This window comes from Takifugu flavidus, chromosome 16 (genome assembly GCF_003711565.1).
Source record: "Takifugu flavidus isolate HTHZ2018 chromosome 16, ASM371156v2, whole genome shotgun sequence".
Lineage (NCBI taxonomy): Eukaryota > Metazoa > Chordata > Actinopteri > Tetraodontiformes > Tetraodontidae > Takifugu > Takifugu flavidus.
The window spans coordinates 2,360,752-2,377,724 of NC_079535.1; the positions used below are offsets into that span (position 1 = coordinate 2,360,752).

A 16,973-nucleotide genomic window follows, 5' to 3' on the forward strand; every position below is an offset into this window, starting at 1 on the left:
CCTATCTGAAAATTTACTAACAGGTGACATAAAGAATTCGTTTACATGCTCAATCAGATTATTTCGTGTTTCTGCAGCACAAGCAAGAGCGTTTTCCCCATCAAAGACAGGTTTGCATATGTTAAATCACTAGTAAATAAATATACCTAAAAAGGTTAATGTCATTGGCCAGTAGAAAATAAAAACCTTACTTATTTACAACTGTTAAATGTATTAAATAGTGTAAATTTTATTAAACGTTAAAGTGCGATCAATCATCGGTCCCCGTCATCTCTACACAGAGGTCCTAATGGCGAATCAATAAAGTCTGAATATCCTATTTGGCCTTAACTAAAAAGTGCTCATCTATTCGGGCCGTGCACTGAAAGCAGAATTTACAATGATTTGCTCTTTAAGGCTCATTTGGTGAATGCAGCACATCCACAGAGGCTCATTTCAAGTCAGTAGTTTATTGCTGTGTGATTGGGCGGCCATGGCCATGCGGTTCCATGTGTTCCAGGAGGGAGCGAGCATCACCTCTGAATTGAGAGAGCATCACCTCTGAACTGAGAGAGCATCACCTTAGAAGGGGAGAAAAATCAAGCATGCTTCTCTATAAATGTGCAGTGTAGTGATATCTGACATTTATTGGCTTTTCTTGCCTATAATGATACTACTTCAGTCACCAAGCCGTTTTACCAAATGTGAAATTTTGTGACTTATGAATGAATTTTGTGGGTTTGCTGGACTGAACATTTGCTTTCCCCAGACTCCTGTGCGTTGCTGTGTTTGGTGGCGCTTCGGCACTGCAGCATTTTATATTAGGAATGGCAAGAAGTCAGCCCGAGTAAACTCAGCGTAGAATCATCGGTCAATGACTGCGCTGGCAGCGCAAACATGGTCTTACATGTGTGGGCATGGTTCTTAAATTAAAATCAGGATTTGCTGTTTTCACAGGTGAACTATTAGGCAGCAAGACTGCCGCAGGCGTTCCCAGAGGGTACTGGAACTTCTCCTGGGTAGCTGAGGATGACCTGAGCCTCGCCAGCAACTCCACATCAGGTGAGCAGAGCGCTTTACGTCCCCTTCAGATTGATAGACAGGCAAAGGCACTCCTGTCCTTGAGAGATGCTTTGCTCCCGTTCCCCTAAGACACATCACATCCACTTTCCAGCAACAAACATGGGCCTTTTTGTCCCCCATGCCATTTATTTTCAGTGCTGGCATTGTGACAAAGGTCCATGACACAGCCTGTCGGGGATAACATGGTAACAACATAGCAGCAAATTAGGGGGTGTGGGGGTGTCATAAAATGAATGAATAGAATAGGAAGTATAAACACTTTGCCACACTATGAATGGAGATGCATTTTAGAATCCCTCTGACTTTACTACCAGTTTATTGAGGTCAAAAGTATCTTTGCAGGTTAATCTGAATGCATTTTACCTTTCATTCAAATCAGCACGTCGACACCAATTTCAAATTAGTCCAGCAATCATTACAAAAGACTGTAGATGACTGTGCAGTCCTTAATGGGCAAAATCTCCATGCTGTTTTTGTGTTGTGGTGTTGCTGCTCCTCAGCCCATGGAACAAGTCTGTTCACCTGATGATCACTCGCTTGTCCATCATTATTTCATACGTGCAGCATATGCTCAGATTAGATACTCCCACATACAGTATTTCAGGGTAAGAAAGGCCTAAAAAGACACACCTAGATTCAATGGAAAAACTGCTTCACAACAATAAGGTTCATCCTCGTGTTGTTGGGGGTCAATTTGTAGTGCAAATGCATTTAATTTGATAGAATTTGAGCAACCCACATCAACAGAGCGCACCGAATTGCCGTAGATGAATAAGAATGTAAGTAACAGATCAACAATAAAAGACAATGAAAGTTACTAACAATTGGCACAGCAACTGAGAAAGAGCTCTCAGCTTCCTCCTACAAACAACAAAGATCAATCTGCCGACCTGAGTGCCCGAGTGACAGCAACGACTGAAGTCTCCACAAAGGTTTTACGGTAATAAGGTTCTCAGGAGGCAAACTCACATTTGGCACATTTCCAAAGGAAAATGGCTGTAAAATACAACTTATCTCGACTATGTCAAGGAACTATTGACATACATTATAGCTTTTTTCATATGAATTTTGCCCTGTGTTTCTCCAAATGGAGTAATTTTGTTCTAATCTAATAGATATGTAAAATAACATCTCCAGCAGCCTTAAACATGCAGATGTACAGTAAGAATGCAAAATGTCTGACCTGATAAAAAGTGACCGATATCTGCATGCAATAAGCATGATAAGCAACAAAGCAATCAAGATTCAAACAATGTAACAGGAATAGAGTAAAAGAATAACTGCACAATGAAGGTAACTCATTATAATGCCAGTAGACATTTGTAAATTTTTTGTAAAATGTCCTTTCCACTCCATAAACTAGGTAGTGGTAACGCCTGGTTTTAATGTCAGTTGTCAGTAGTCCACAGAACATATGGTATCATTAGAATCAGTAGGGTCTTCCCTTTCGTAGGATGATGAACATGGTTGCCAGAGTGGCTGGATTCCAATTAGAAATTTGTCACCCCATAGTTTCAAAGCATATTTTTTACATCAATATTGACACAAAAATACACAATCCAACTTCTTTTGTGAAAGTTACTTTCCGCCCTACTGCGGCTGCAGGATTCATAGTCAATTATTTTTCCTTTTAATAAATGACTATTTCTCTCTTGTCGGTTACCACAGAGACCCAGTTTGGAATGTTGCACTGATGCCCCCACTAGATGGATAGCTGTCCCTAGCAACTCCTAAGTCCACTACAAAGTCCCTCAAGTGTCAGGGAACCCGGTGTTACACCTGGGACAGCCTCATCAGATCCTCCTTAGTGGTCAAAGTGGCCAGAGGTGTTTGTCCAAGCCCCAAAACATCAGCACCCACATGTTCCATGAGAGACCAAACCTGGTGGAGGTCTAATGGGGCCTGTGAGCAACATATTATTTCTGCACCATGCAGGAGTCACTCTGATGAACAAGAAGTTATACAAAAGGCCTGTAGAGTTAGAATAGAAGTCTGTTCAGGAGCTCTTACAACCCCAAAGGAACCAAACCCAATGACACGATGAACAAGGTGCATAACTTTTGGGTCACCTAAAGTTGGAGGATGTCTCACGGGTCACAGGTTACCTCCACAGACAAAACATGGTTCCTTTGTGGGCTATCAGAGCCTTAGTCTCTGGAACCAGTACCTACAAATTTGAGAAAAAGAATCCAATTTGCTGTTCGTCTTGCATTCCCATTTATAGCGATGAAATTTGCCCTTCAGCACTGCCACCTGTCACTGCTGGCTCCTTGAAGTTCAGCAGGCAGGAGATGGAGGTGTGGTGGAAATGACACAAAATGTCACTGTGGTAAAAGCTGTCACCACAAACCAAGTTTCCCAGGGTCTTTATATACCTACAGTGCAAGATAGCAAGCGACATACTCCCTGTTCTCTTTTTTTTTCTAAGACATAATGAAAAACCTTTGTATTAATGGAGAGTCCATAAATCACCACTATCTGCTTGTGTCAAGTGAAGGTCACGGGTGGACAACAACAAGTACATATATGGTAATTGTTGGCAGATATGTGCATTGGGATGAAGAATTATAATTGTCAGCACACATGTGGAGTGAAATAAATATACACAGGCATGATCTGCGTCCATATAGTCCACCAGAAGTGGCAGACCCAATTTGAGGTTTGGGATGACACAATAGGTCCTCTCTGGCTTTGTGAGAGATTGCCTCTAATAGGCCTTTCCTTGCTTGCTCTACTCCTGTTCCTCTCCTCTCCAAACCCTGGAGGCTGCACCGCTCAGCAATGTCACAGACAGCAGGCCAGTCGAACCAAAACCACCATGCTGGCTACCCTTTGTGCCCTGACCACATGACCTATCATCAATGGGCATCAGTGATGCATGGAAGTGGATAAGGCTGACATAAAGGTGCCTGTAGTTCTGGTCTTGGCTCTCTCTTATATTACCTCACTGGTGGAGATACACGAAGAGAAGGTTGAAGTCCTATACAAAAGGGTTTGAGTGGGCTGTCCACATTAGGTGGGGAGACGCAGAATTCCTACATGTTGGATATAAAAATAAAAGCAAACTACAGGCACTTGGGTCTCCTGTCGGTAGCTGCTGAAGTTTGTCTGTAGTTAATCAATATCGATAACACAGAGGCCAAACCTGCCCTAGATGTCCTCCTTTGATGCCATCATAAGGCTGAAGCTCCATAGGGAGCAATTAATTTTTTTACAGTAACAGAGGGCAAAGTTGACTTTAATGACCTTAAATCAAGAGTGAATTAATCTCCCTTAAATAGATGAGACAGATTTTCAAAATCTTTACTCAACATAATCATTCACTCCACCAGTTTTGGTGGCCTTAGCATAAACCAGCATCATTGTAAAAGGAAAAAATAGATAGTTTTTTTTTCAAACAGAAGTTATGGCTCCTCTGATTGCTCTGAATCTACTTCAATAAGTGTGGCATTTCCAGAGCTAACACGTGCCGATGAGCACTGCTGCTGCTTCGTTTTTTTCCCGAAAAGGTGGGGTTTTTTTTCCAGACTTTCCTTACCCAGTATGAGGGTCTAAGGTCAGAGGGGTGTCACAACTGTGCAGATAGTAAAGCCCCCTGAGGAAAACCATGTTTGTGAGTTTGGACTCTAAATAAACTTGATTTGATTTGAAAATGTTTTAGCAAACATTGATTTTTCAAGCGCCGCACATTCGGTGCGTCATGGGTAATTTATTCATGCCAAATCATTAATGCCTTTAGAAAAAAACACATTTTTCTCTTGCGTTATGTTTTTGTTTCAGCTGATATTTTACCAACAAACTATGCTGGGTTGTTGTAGCAGACTTTTGGCCAAGACTTGTCTGCTGGTTTTCAGTTGGAAACTCCTAAACATAACGTGACGGCGTCAGCTCCACTTTGCCAGGGCTGTGATCAGTGGCGGCTGATCCTTTACATGGCCCCTATGTGAAGCCCTCGGCGCTCGCTTCGGTCATCCATGGAGCTGACAGGCTGCGCTGCAGCCAAGTGTAAGTGGTGTCAGTCAGACGAGATTACCCCAAGAGTTTTTAATGACTCCTAAAACTGAGTCGACGCTGGTCGCATTCGCCATCATTAGGTGTGAAGACAGCGCTGACCTTTCATCTGTATCGCAGCAACTCAGATAACAAAAATGAACGTGTTTAGCCATGTCTACAGCGTCTGTCAAAAACTCATTTTGCTGTGAAAGTTTGAAAAAGGGAATCTATGGTGTCACAAAGTGTAACTTATAAAAAACGAAGAGGAAAATTGCTAATATGGAAGGTAGTGCCTCTATTATTAAGACCTAAATGCCGGTCTAGCTCAATTATCAATCTCCATTTGGCCAATCTCAACGTAAACTCTATTTATGCGTGTGCCATGTTATTAATGTGCCAGGTGATGCACACTGCAGATGTGTACTGACGATTGCAAATGTGAAGCCAAACTTTTAAATAGGTGTTCCACTGTAAATCTGCAAACTAATCTGCAATTGCGCACAGAAATCTGCAAGCATGTGTTCAGAGTCTAAATATGTGCTGTCGAAATACGGCTCCTTACTCTGACAACAGTTGAGACCAGACAGGTGTGGATCCAACAAAAAACTGTTTTTTTTATTTACAACTGAGGCTCCAAACCCAACAGAACCCTGTCACAAGTCAGCAGCAAACCACTAACAAAAGGAAAATGGCAGCATATCAGCATGTGGGGCAGCAGGGACATCCGGCCAAGAGAGCAAGGGACTGGGAGTGTGCCGTGTAATAGGCCCAGGTGCATTCCGTCATTCCAATCAGGACCTGCAGGACATTGACAGATAAAGTCACAGAGACCCCTAGTGTCCAGGAGGGGACACTGGCAACGTCACAGTGCACAGTTGTAAATGTTGGGGACTCCTCTTCCTGGTTTTGGTTAAACCCTCATGGGCACAAGATTTCCCTTGGCAAACACCAATAACAGCGGCTGTGCCTCGGTCACAGAGATGTTATCCTGTTTCCTCACTTTGAATTTCCACTTGGGTGTTTTTGTACAACCGTTTTGCATTTACCAGGGGCGTATTGCCCTTGAGAACCAAGCTCTCCAGTTCACTAAGGCACCCTTGCTTCACAATAAAGAGTCTGTTCATAGATTTCTATTTTCCCCTGGCAAAAAAGATTTTTTGGATTGTTGAAGAGTGTTACCGTGCATTTCCGTGCTTTCGAATTCGACCTACAAGGATGAGGTGGCCTTGAATTTGTATCATGCAGCAGCATTGCTTCAAGGAAAAGTGTGGGGTGACCATAACAGTGTAGTCTTCCACATTTTGCAGCATCTTCTGCTCACTCTGACTGCCTGGTCACTCGTAACCACCTGCTGCCATGTTCTCTTGCTTCAGTAGTCGCCTGAAGCAGCAGGAGCATTTAGCGTTTTGATGTTGGCAAAATGAATTTTGTTTCAACTTAGTAATGTAAGCACCCTCTGAACCGAGCTCCCTGCTGCCTCCTATTTGTAGTATTTTGTCCTCTCATGGGAAATAACGGCACAGCAGCATGTTGCCATATTCTGTTTAGCGCTGTCATTCACACGCACAACAGCTATTCTCCTCATCACGATGGATTGTCCCGGTTCAGCTGTGGCTGCCAGCTGCAACAGATTCATCTGGATGGATGCTAGCCATTGGAGGAGTCGCTGCGCGCTACAATAAAACATCTGCCCTGCTCAGCTGGTGCCGCTGTTCACGTGTGATGAGACACAGCAGCAGGGAAAAAAACACGTTTGCAAAAAATGGCGGGGTGTGAAGGAGTCTCGACATTTAATTCGACGTGCGCCTTAATTTCCAGGTATTTCTTTTTCAAAGATCACCAAACGATAAATGCTGAGGTGATTTTACAAAAAGGCTGAGAGTAGAAAATGTGACAAAACACAAAGACACCCCCAGTTTTGATAAAGTTTCTCCAGCTAAAACATAATATTTTGTTGATTAATGTTTCTCCCTCACTACCCTTTAGTGGGCTCTAGCTATCAGAATGTTTAACTCACAGTAGACATTAATATACAGTAGAGTTGTATTTTATTTATTATTATTCTTTTTGCTATTTACTGTTGATCTACATGTAGTGTTAAAGAAATTGATGTCAAAATCATTCATTGAGATCTAATTGAGGTTCATTCCAGACAGAAAAAAAAGTATTTTTCTCCAACCCATCATTAATATTTATAAAAAGCAATGTAATCACCTCTTGATCTTCTGTTCACTACTGCCTCCTGTTGCTGGGGTCAGCAGGCATTCAGGGACAAGCTGCAGTATATTCTGCTGAGGGTGCGAATTTACTCACACGCTTATTGTGACGGCTGATAACAGCACATAACTGTCATTAAGGAAAAGGTGCACCCTGAACCTGAACCCTAATGTAGGGTTCTTCTCTCCTCTACATCTGCTCTGCTCTGTTCTGTTCTGCTCTGCTCTCGTCTCGTCTCGTCTCGCCTCCTCTCCTCTCCTCTCCTCTCCTCTCCTCTCCTCTCCTCTCCTCTCCTCTCTCTCCTCTCCTCTCCTCTCCTCTCCTACCTATTCTATCCTCTACCTGTCCTCCCCCTTCTCTCGCTCTACCCAGCCGGCCATCAGCAAAAGGGTCCCCCTACATGAGTCTGGTCCTGCTCAAGGTTTCTTCCTGTTAAAGGGGAGTTTTTCCTTGACACTTGTTACTGTCTGGGGTTAGGCCCTGGGATTCTGGAAAGCGCCTAGAAACAATTTTGATTGTAAAAGACATTTTATAAATAAAGATTGATAATGTGTGATTCAACAGTTTAGTTAGATTGCAGTTCTATTCTAGAGGAATGTGACGCTAACTCGGGTGCTCATCCTGTGTGCAGCCTGTTAATTAGCTGAAATATTTAAGAACAATACTGAGGTCGCTGTCATTCCAAATTTGAAAAAAAGCACAACAAAGGTATTTTTAAATTGAGTGGGTAAGAGACATACTTGTGTAAATGATTAATAGTTACAAGTATCCATCATGAAGGCTGCAGTAAAAGGAGGGGGAGGAGAGGATAGATCCAACCTTGAAAAAAAAGATGTGAATCATCAATAAGGTGAATCAGGAAATGTTGTTCATGTTTTTCGACCTTGCAGAAAGATTAGAAAAGGCAAACCTATTGTAAGATGAGCTCTTTTGAAAGCATTATTTAGACATCCTGTAACATAAAATTACAATAATCGCCCTGGAAGTAACAAATACACAGACCGGCGTTTCTACACTATTATGAGTCGATTTGCTCTTTATCTTTGTAATGTTACTCAAATGAAAACCTCCTGAAGAACTTCTATTTATATATGTGACAGATCTCTGTCGATGACTAGAATCAAAGAACTAGAAGCTAAAGAAATGACCCAGAGAAATGATGTCATTAGCTCATCTAATGCTAAAGAAATGAGGAACAAAACCAACCACCTCAGTCTGGTGTGTAATGGGAGCACAACAATGGCGTTAACATCACATTGTATTACTTCTTCATGCGTCATCCTCCAGTATCATCAAAAAGACAAGAAAAGATTACACGTGTCAAGGATTCAATTGAATCTGCGGAAAAGCAAAACGAATCAGTAAATAGACTCATTTGTGCTGTTAACTTGGACCGGGTGAGTTAAACAAAAAGCAAATTATCTTCTATTCGAACAGTTTCATTGAACCACTATTATTTATTTTAAGACCTTGGAGGGAAGAAGATTTGGAGACTGTAGAGCTGGTTGAATAAGTAACCGAAGAAACAAACAATAAAATAGGCAATGAATTTGTTTTTTTCTAACAGAATGATGGTTATGTGCTAAGTGTTTCGGATCATTACCTTACAAACCCTTTTATGGCTACAGTTAATCAAAAAAATCACTTTCTACTCATTAATTCATCTGTATGGAGTTGACAGGAAGGCCCCTCCTTCCTCAATGGGAAATGAATTTGCCTGGACTATCCAGGCAATAAAGTGGTGTAATGGATACATAAATAAGCAAAGCTAGACACAATCCCATTGTAATCAGGAAACAAACAAATCCATCATCCCATTTAAAAGCTCAGAGAGAGAAATCCGTCGACACACAATCCACACAGGGAGACACATGTGGTTAAATGTAATCGATTTGTTGTCAAAAGCATTTTTACGGGGGGAATGTAATGACATACATGTGCACTCCAGGGAAAAAGATACTTCATTTATATACAAAATTGGAATCGCGGATGTTGGGGCCTGTTTCTGTGACCTTCGGCCGTGGGAGGCGAACCGCGACTTAATTTGTGCTCTGTGTGATGAATGAGGTCGGGGTCACATGTTATGATCATGCTCATTAACAAGACTGCTCGCCTGCCAGAACCACCAACAAAAATCATCTGTGAATAGAAGCAACATTTCCGGCAGCCCATACTTTTTATACCGTGCAGGGAATTCATTCGCTGGCGCTAAAGGAAGCACATCCTCTTGGTCAATTAGTTCCATCCAAGCTGTGTGCTGCGATTAATTCTTCCAAACAAGATTGCCAGTAATCTACAATGCAGCCTTTGTTGTCTTTATTTCTTGTTTTCGCTTTGCCTTTTGCACGGCAGTTTTATTTTCACACGAGGGTCATCCGGATAATTCCGCCATTCAAGTGAACATAATGATAATCGTTTCTCTTAATTAGAAACTGCATTGTGGGAGCTGTAATTGGCCGTTTTGAGTTTCTCTGTTTTAGAATCTTTCCGCTCCCTCGGCAACGTCGAAGCTTATAGACAGCTTCACGCTGCCGGGACGCCGCTGCCATCAATCCAGCTCCAGTGACTCAGACATCATAGATGGCTCCTTTAGCTTTTTCAGGTTTCATCTTAGGTTAGGGAAGTGCGATCATCTGGCTTGGGAAAAAAAATAGGTGGAGACGTAAATGTGATTTTAATTATTCTCTTCTGAGATCATTTGTTTCATTTTCTTCACCGCTTTATCCCATTTCGGAATCACGAGGAAGGTGCTGGAGCCTATCTCAGCTGCATATGGCAGGAAAACCCCTGGACAAGTCTCCAGCTGAGGGCCCAATGTAAGCAGACTGAGCTACCACCTTTTGACATAATATATTGCTTAAATCAACATGCCGATGTGTCCTGAAAGGTGTTTTTTTATGTATCCGGTAGCTCCAGTTTTTTAGTTACTGTTCTCCAAAAAACTAGTACTGCATTAAACTTACCGGTACTTAAATATTGTGTAGGAGGACGGCTGAGAAACGGAGTGCTCCCGGTTTGAGCCCCGGTTCGGACAAAACATGGAAGGTGTTCTGTAGTACAGGGAGGTGTCAGAAAACCTTTAGAGCACTGCCCAGGTACCCTTGAGCAAGGCACTGAATGTTCAGATAGGCAGGGGGAGATGTTCTGCAGCACCTCCCCCTAAAGGGAAATAGAGGTCAAGAAAAACATTGTGAAATCTGCCGATTTAACATTATAAATGTTTAATGTCGTTGACACTGTACCAAGTAAACAATGTAAAAAAAAATTTATTAAGTTTTGGATCTTGTGCACAATACAAAATAGCTAGAGATCATAACTTTATTGTTAAACTCCTTTTAAAGTGAGAGAAAGATGAAGATCCAGTGTAAATTTTGTTTACTGGAAGCTCATTTATCATTACATTTAACACAATATTTCTGTCAGAAGGTTGTTTTTGTGTGAAACATTGATCACAAACAGCCGGTGACTGCCGTCTGTCTCAGTCTGTGGCCTGACAATTGTGCCACGCCGTCATAGAAAGCGGGCTTGATGTGCACTTGCAGTGATCTGGATGACACTGACAGTGTTTTCAAGCCTTGGCGGAACTCTAACATGTGTTTCTGTCAGAAATGTTGTCTAAAATTGAAGTGGAATACGTAAGGACGTGAGGAAGAAAATTCAAATGTTGACATGCAAGATTGGTTCCAAACAATCCCAAATGGTCCTGTGGGGTTGAGAAAATGAAATGGAAATGCTTGGGCTAAGATCTACGCTTATTCTGATGTTATGCATTGCTCCATCAATAGTTTGATTATCTGCTTTAGTTCTCTCATTTTAGGGGGTTGAGCCCCCGTTTCAATTTGCTGGAGTTTTAGAATCCCACACACACACACTTACTAACCCAAGAGGATCCAGGCCCAATCAGCGGCCCCAGGCTTTGGAAAGCATTACCAATGTCTCTACATACCTCAAACACAAAAGGATCTAAAGACCCAAATCAAGTTTTATGACTGCTCATTTTTATGTTCTTATGTTCCCCTATGATTTCACTGTAAAGCTCCAGTTCCATCGCATAGAAAACTGTTCTTTGTTGGAGATGTGGATGATGTGGAACCCTTCCACATTGATGCTCCAGACTATGCCCTAACCTCATCCCCTCCATCTGGGCCATGGGCTTCCTTCACTCAGGATCTCTTGACTGTCCAACCCCCCATATTCCCTTAATAGTGCACCCAGTAGGGTCTACCCTATATTGTGGGGTTGTCTGAATGTATCCTATTTAGTGCACTATATAATAATGCAATGTGGAAAAGCAATGTACAACCAATGTTACCTAACCCAGCAATAACCCCCATTATCATTCAATCAATCTTTATTTATATAGCATCTGTTACAATCAAAATTGTTTCGAGTTGCTTTACAGAATCCCAGTTGTATTTCAGACACGACATCATTTATCAATTTACAAGTCCAATATTAAGGTGTCACCACACAAAAGAACAGTGAAGATTCTATATTTATTAATGAATAATCAAAAAAATATACTTGCCTAGCACCAGCATAGATCTGGTACATTTTCATTATGCTATGCTAAGACACCATTTAGAGCCTGCTGGGCTAGTGTCCTAAAGCAGATTTTCAACTTATCAGTGAGTGAATTAATTAACACACTAAACCCAACTCCCTCGTGAGTAGGGAATATTGAGCGAGTGTGTGCCTTCACACACAGCTGTGCTTTAACCCAATGATGGCTCATGACATTGTCACATTATGAAAGAACATCAAAGGCCACGTTTACATGACAGCGTTGTCACAGGAAACTCCCTTTATCTGAAAGAGTAATGTCCCCGCACATCACTCTTTCCACTTACATCAGCTCTACCTGTGTCCATGGAGATTAAAGCGCCTGCTTTCCCTCCTTTTTAATTTTTTTTCAAACTTTTCTCTCTTCTTTTTGGATTGAGGCCGTTTTCGTGGTCGTGTAAATGGGCCCTTAGGTGATGGTGGTTCAGATTGGCTTTCTCAGGTAGTGTTCATACCAGGCCAGTAGTTGGCGATGGTAGGGATTGATGTAGTCTTTGGTGAATACAACAAACGCATCTCTGCTGATCAGAGTACTCCATTACAAATCTAATACAGCACTTATGTTGCTCGGTAGTCAATCAACTGTTGTCAATCAACGTGCGCTACTGTTACCTTCAGGAGTAGTCCGCATGCCTGTCATTGGTTTTACTGAAACTGGTGCTTCCTGTTTACACGAAGATGAAAGCTATAACAAAGAAACCTCACTGTTTTCTTGTTTTTGTTCGCCTGTAAAGGGATAACTAGAGATGGAGGGAGAACCTCATTTAGTGTAGACAAGAGTCAGTTGGGGTTGTTGGGCCATCTGCTGAGGATGCCCCCAGGGCGCCTTCCTCAGCAGGAGTTTCTGGCACATCCAGCCAGACAGACAGACAGATAAATGGATAGATTTTAAATATATCACCTATAATTCTGCGGCATATTTAAAATCTGGTCCTGAGTTTAAATTATTCCTCAGTTCTTTGGTCCTGGATGAAACTGGATGATGGATCCGCCATGTCTCTCGTCCGTACTTGTGTGGAGGCAGCTCCAAAATATGCATGCATATATACAGCTTATTCATGCTACACATGCCAGTTCCATTTCATAGGAGCAAAACAATGAAGGCCAAGCCTCAGTTTACCGGTTTCTCAATGTCCTTATTTTGAATCTAAAAGGATTCATGGACTTCACTTGGATTGGTGAGTGGAAGCGCTCCTGAAGCTCCATTTCTATCTTTGTCTCTTCATTCTATCATAAAAATCGTGCTGATACTAACACGGCCATATTAAACCTTAAACTCCTTGAAAACAAAGCATTATTCCACCCACGCTGCATGCCGGCATTTATTGAAGCTTTCAGTTTAATGTTGTGTTTCTCGCTCTCAGTTACAATGAGCTGAATTAACTTCAGGCCAGCCTTGATGCTACCTCATTAGATGAAGCTGATTTTGGACTCATTAACTTGTTCTCCACTTTGAGTCTCAAAGTGTGCCACATGCTAATCACTTTAAAATCTATGGGATTTAAGGAAATCTGTGGTTGGGATGTCTGCCATAATTACAGGCAAAGCTTTGGTTTTTACATACAGATGCCACGTTTGTCATTGAAATTCCTGCATCATGTTTCAAGGCTTTTACAATCTGTGATCATCTTTACCACTCGATTCGTCAAATGAGAGGCAGGTTTTATTCAGCCTGTATCGGAGACTGTATTCAATGAAGACTTGAGTCATAGTCTTTAGTGTGATGATGGATTCTCTACATTCTTAGTCTTGTTGAATGCTACGAAGTGGCGCCTCAGGCGAGGAAGAAGCTTCTGGAATTAAAAAAAAAACAACCTGTTTTCAAAATAATGGATTGGTAGAATTAAACATGAAAGTTATGGACCATTTGATGAGATAAGATCTGTCACAAACAGTCATCCTTAGATCCCAGAGTAGAATGTTGTTTTGCTTTGTAAATGAAAAATCTTATCAGTTGGACGAGCTGAATAACTTTGCATTGGTAAATTTGTGCTGAATGACAACCTGATATCCTCATCGTGTGGGTTTCAATGATGTTGGAGATGGAATTAAATCCTATTTCTGCTCATGTTTCTTCCTGCTTCTGTTGCATCAATGTTGGAATATTCTGATGAGGTGTATTTATGTTCGCACTTAGTTGGAACCCACTTTGTATGCTTGTGTTTATTCTAAAGCACATCAGTGAGTAATTGGATGTTAATTTAAACTCACTGGTCTGAATTATTATAACTAAAGGTTCTATTTGTGCGTGATTCATTTGGTTGAATCCTTTTTCTTGAGGTCTCTATTTCTTGAAGGCGGTCCTGCCAAACAAAAAATAAGGCAGCCCTCTGGTGCAAGTTATTGTCCACCGTGTTGGTTTTTCACGCTCTAACATCATTATCTGTAGCCAGGCTGGACTCGCAACGAGCCAGTTTTCCTCGCTCTGACCTTACCTGCATCCAGAACTGATAAAATTAATCACACAATGTGTTCACACGCAGCTCAAAATGACACTAGTTCATTCAACAAGTGATATCTGCATTTTCCTATACTGGAATTTTCAGTGACACTGTTCCTATAGAAGATTATTGTCCAGTAGTCTATACGCTTCCTTTGGTAACCTAGTGTGAAAAGTAATTTAAAAGTGACCAGTTTCCACCAAACAGTGATTTACAAAGCCACAGGGATGTGCATGCATGAGATTTATCCACTGTGGAGAACAGGGCCGATGGAGGCGAAGATAAGCGCTGAGGGAGGACAGACTGGAGGAGGCTGGGCCTTTAATTTTCTTCCCCAGTGTACTTTCGCGGAGGACTGGTTCTGCAATAAAGCATTAAGCTCTGTTGCAACCGACCCTTTTCTCAACCACGGCAAAAAGAAATCTTGGTGTTTTGAGCGCCGAGACGTAAGGTTATGCCCAAATATCCCATATTGCAATATATTACATACATCCATACTGTATATAGTGTGCACAGTTCAGCAGAGAAGAAATTCTTACTGGCAATTGAACTGCAGTCAAAAGCAAACAAAGCACTTGCCATAAACATTAGACGGTGTTAAATGAAGCACAGTTTACTTACTAATGAACAGTAAGTAATGAACAGTTTACTCAGTAATGAACAGTAAGAAATGAGCAGTTTACTTAGTAATGAACAGTTTACTTAGTAATGAACAGTAAGTAATGGACAGTTTACTTACTAATCGACAGTAAGTAAGTAATGAACAGATTACTTACTAATGAACAGTAAGAAATGAACAGTTTACTTAGTAATGAACAGTAAGAAATGAACAGTTTACTTAGTAATGAACAGTGAGTAAGTAATGAACACTTTACTTACTAATGAACAGTAAGTAATGAACACTTTACTTACTAATGAACAGTAAGTAAGTAATGAACACTTTACTTACTAATGAACAGTAAGTAATGAAGACTTTACTTACTGAAGACTACACACTGTCAGAAATCAAGTTTACCTGATAATTTTTTTTTGTCTCAATTTGTGTTTAGGGTAAATGTAATCTTTTTTTTCTGCATTTCTACTCAAAAGTGGTGTACTTCAGTACTACAGTCGCCCGGGCTTGCGTGCTGACTGTTGACACATAAAGGAACCGTGCCAGTTTGCGCCGTTAATGGCAGCGAGTCAGTAGAGATGCAGACTCAGTAGAGATCCAGTGACCAGCAAGAGTTCAACCGTCAGTCACGCTGTTTTTTCATGGCAGTCACGTATGTGAGTATGGCTGGAGCTACCTGAAAGGAACTTTTTTGGATAAGGTAAAGATTTACTGCAGCCTATTTGTGGCAGCTCAGTCTGTAGGGGACTGGGCTGAGAGGCGGGTGGGTTCTTAGTTCAAATCCCGGTTGCAGAGCAAAAAATTGGAAAAGTGGGCTAGTAGCAGGAGAGGTGCCTTCAGGGCGCCGCCAAGGTTCCCTTGAGCAAGGTACCAAACACTCAAATGCTCCATTCTCCGTCACCTCGCCCTCAATATATGTGCACATGTGTTGTATGTTCAATGCAGTATGTGTTTTTCATAAAGAAAATGAATTTGAAATGTGTGTAAAAGCTGAATTTCCACTGACAAATTCATGTCATTTAAATCAAGCCACAATCCCATGATATTATTCTAGATTCCCTTCTGAATAATTGCTGTAAAGCAATAATTAAAATGACTTTGCTGTTAAAGAACAAATCACATCTATAAATGGCATTTTTGATGTCAACTGATCAATCTCTCTTCATGTCAACATATTTATTTTTTTCCCAGGTCACCAGTGTTCTGAAAGCAGCACTTGTGAGCACTCTCAGGGGGGCAGCCCAGAGTTCACGTGGAGTATTGTGGCTGCGGGGGACCAGCGGGAGGAAAGAAATGAGAAAAGCCACAAGAAGCCAGACAGTCCTCACGGGTGGGAGGAAGGTAAGAACCAAGGTACTCACATCCTCCTGTTGCAGGGGAGTTTGAATTTAAACCAATGTCCTCATAACCACGTTGAAGGTATTTTTTTCTCACTTTCTTAACAACCTTTTTCCTATATGCTCCTTTTATAATGATGGAAGAATCACTTTCAAGCAGGCTGGAGCAGAAAACTGCGTTCCTACTTCAATGATATTAACCAAAAATAAATAAAATTGCACGTTGCTGCACTGTTTCATCAACTCCTCTGATTACTAAGGCTCTCACCCACTGACTACCCATATCCTCCACAGTATATTTCATTTTTATAAGATTAGAAAACTTAAAAAGGTGTCTCAAGAGAGACGAACAGACTTATTTATGTAGTTTATTTGGACAGCGGACAAATGCCGGCTGCAGCACTGTGCGAATGAATAAAAAATAGATGTTGATCATGATTAAAGGTGGGCGACGCAGAGTTCAGTAATATACGTTGCATTTTTCAGGCCAGAGTTCAGTTTGTGTGTTCTGAATAATGTCGCTTGTGATTTAAAAGGGAAGGGATGCAAGGGTAAATGTTTCACATACTGTGATCTTTAGAACCGCTAACGCCTTCGCTATGGTACTGAAACGATGCACTGCAGGCGTCCATCTCTGAAAATAGTAAACAGCATATCTTTTGATATTGATATGTTGCCAACACCAGCTGACAAATTCGAACCTAGCTTAGCATGCTTTCATCCACCATAAAGAGAAACACATCCTCT

At 41.4% G+C, this 16,973-nt stretch overlaps 1 protein-coding gene across 2 annotated transcripts in view; it reads left to right on the plus strand.

The window, feature by feature from the left end:
* The window catches only part of alk (ALK receptor tyrosine kinase), a 264,817-nt gene that overhangs the window by 100,701 nt on the left and 147,143 nt on the right, over positions 1-16,973 (plus strand). Inside the window, exons 2-3 of one of the 2 annotated variants that reach the window (XM_057058765.1) lie at positions 937-1,041; positions 16,081-16,242. In XM_057058765.1, the coding sequence (XP_056914745.1) occupies positions 937-1,041; positions 16,081-16,242 (267 nt within the window). The remainder of the gene's footprint in view (positions 1-936; positions 1,042-16,080; positions 16,243-16,973) is intronic. The other variant, XM_057058766.1, reaches the window with a different exon arrangement.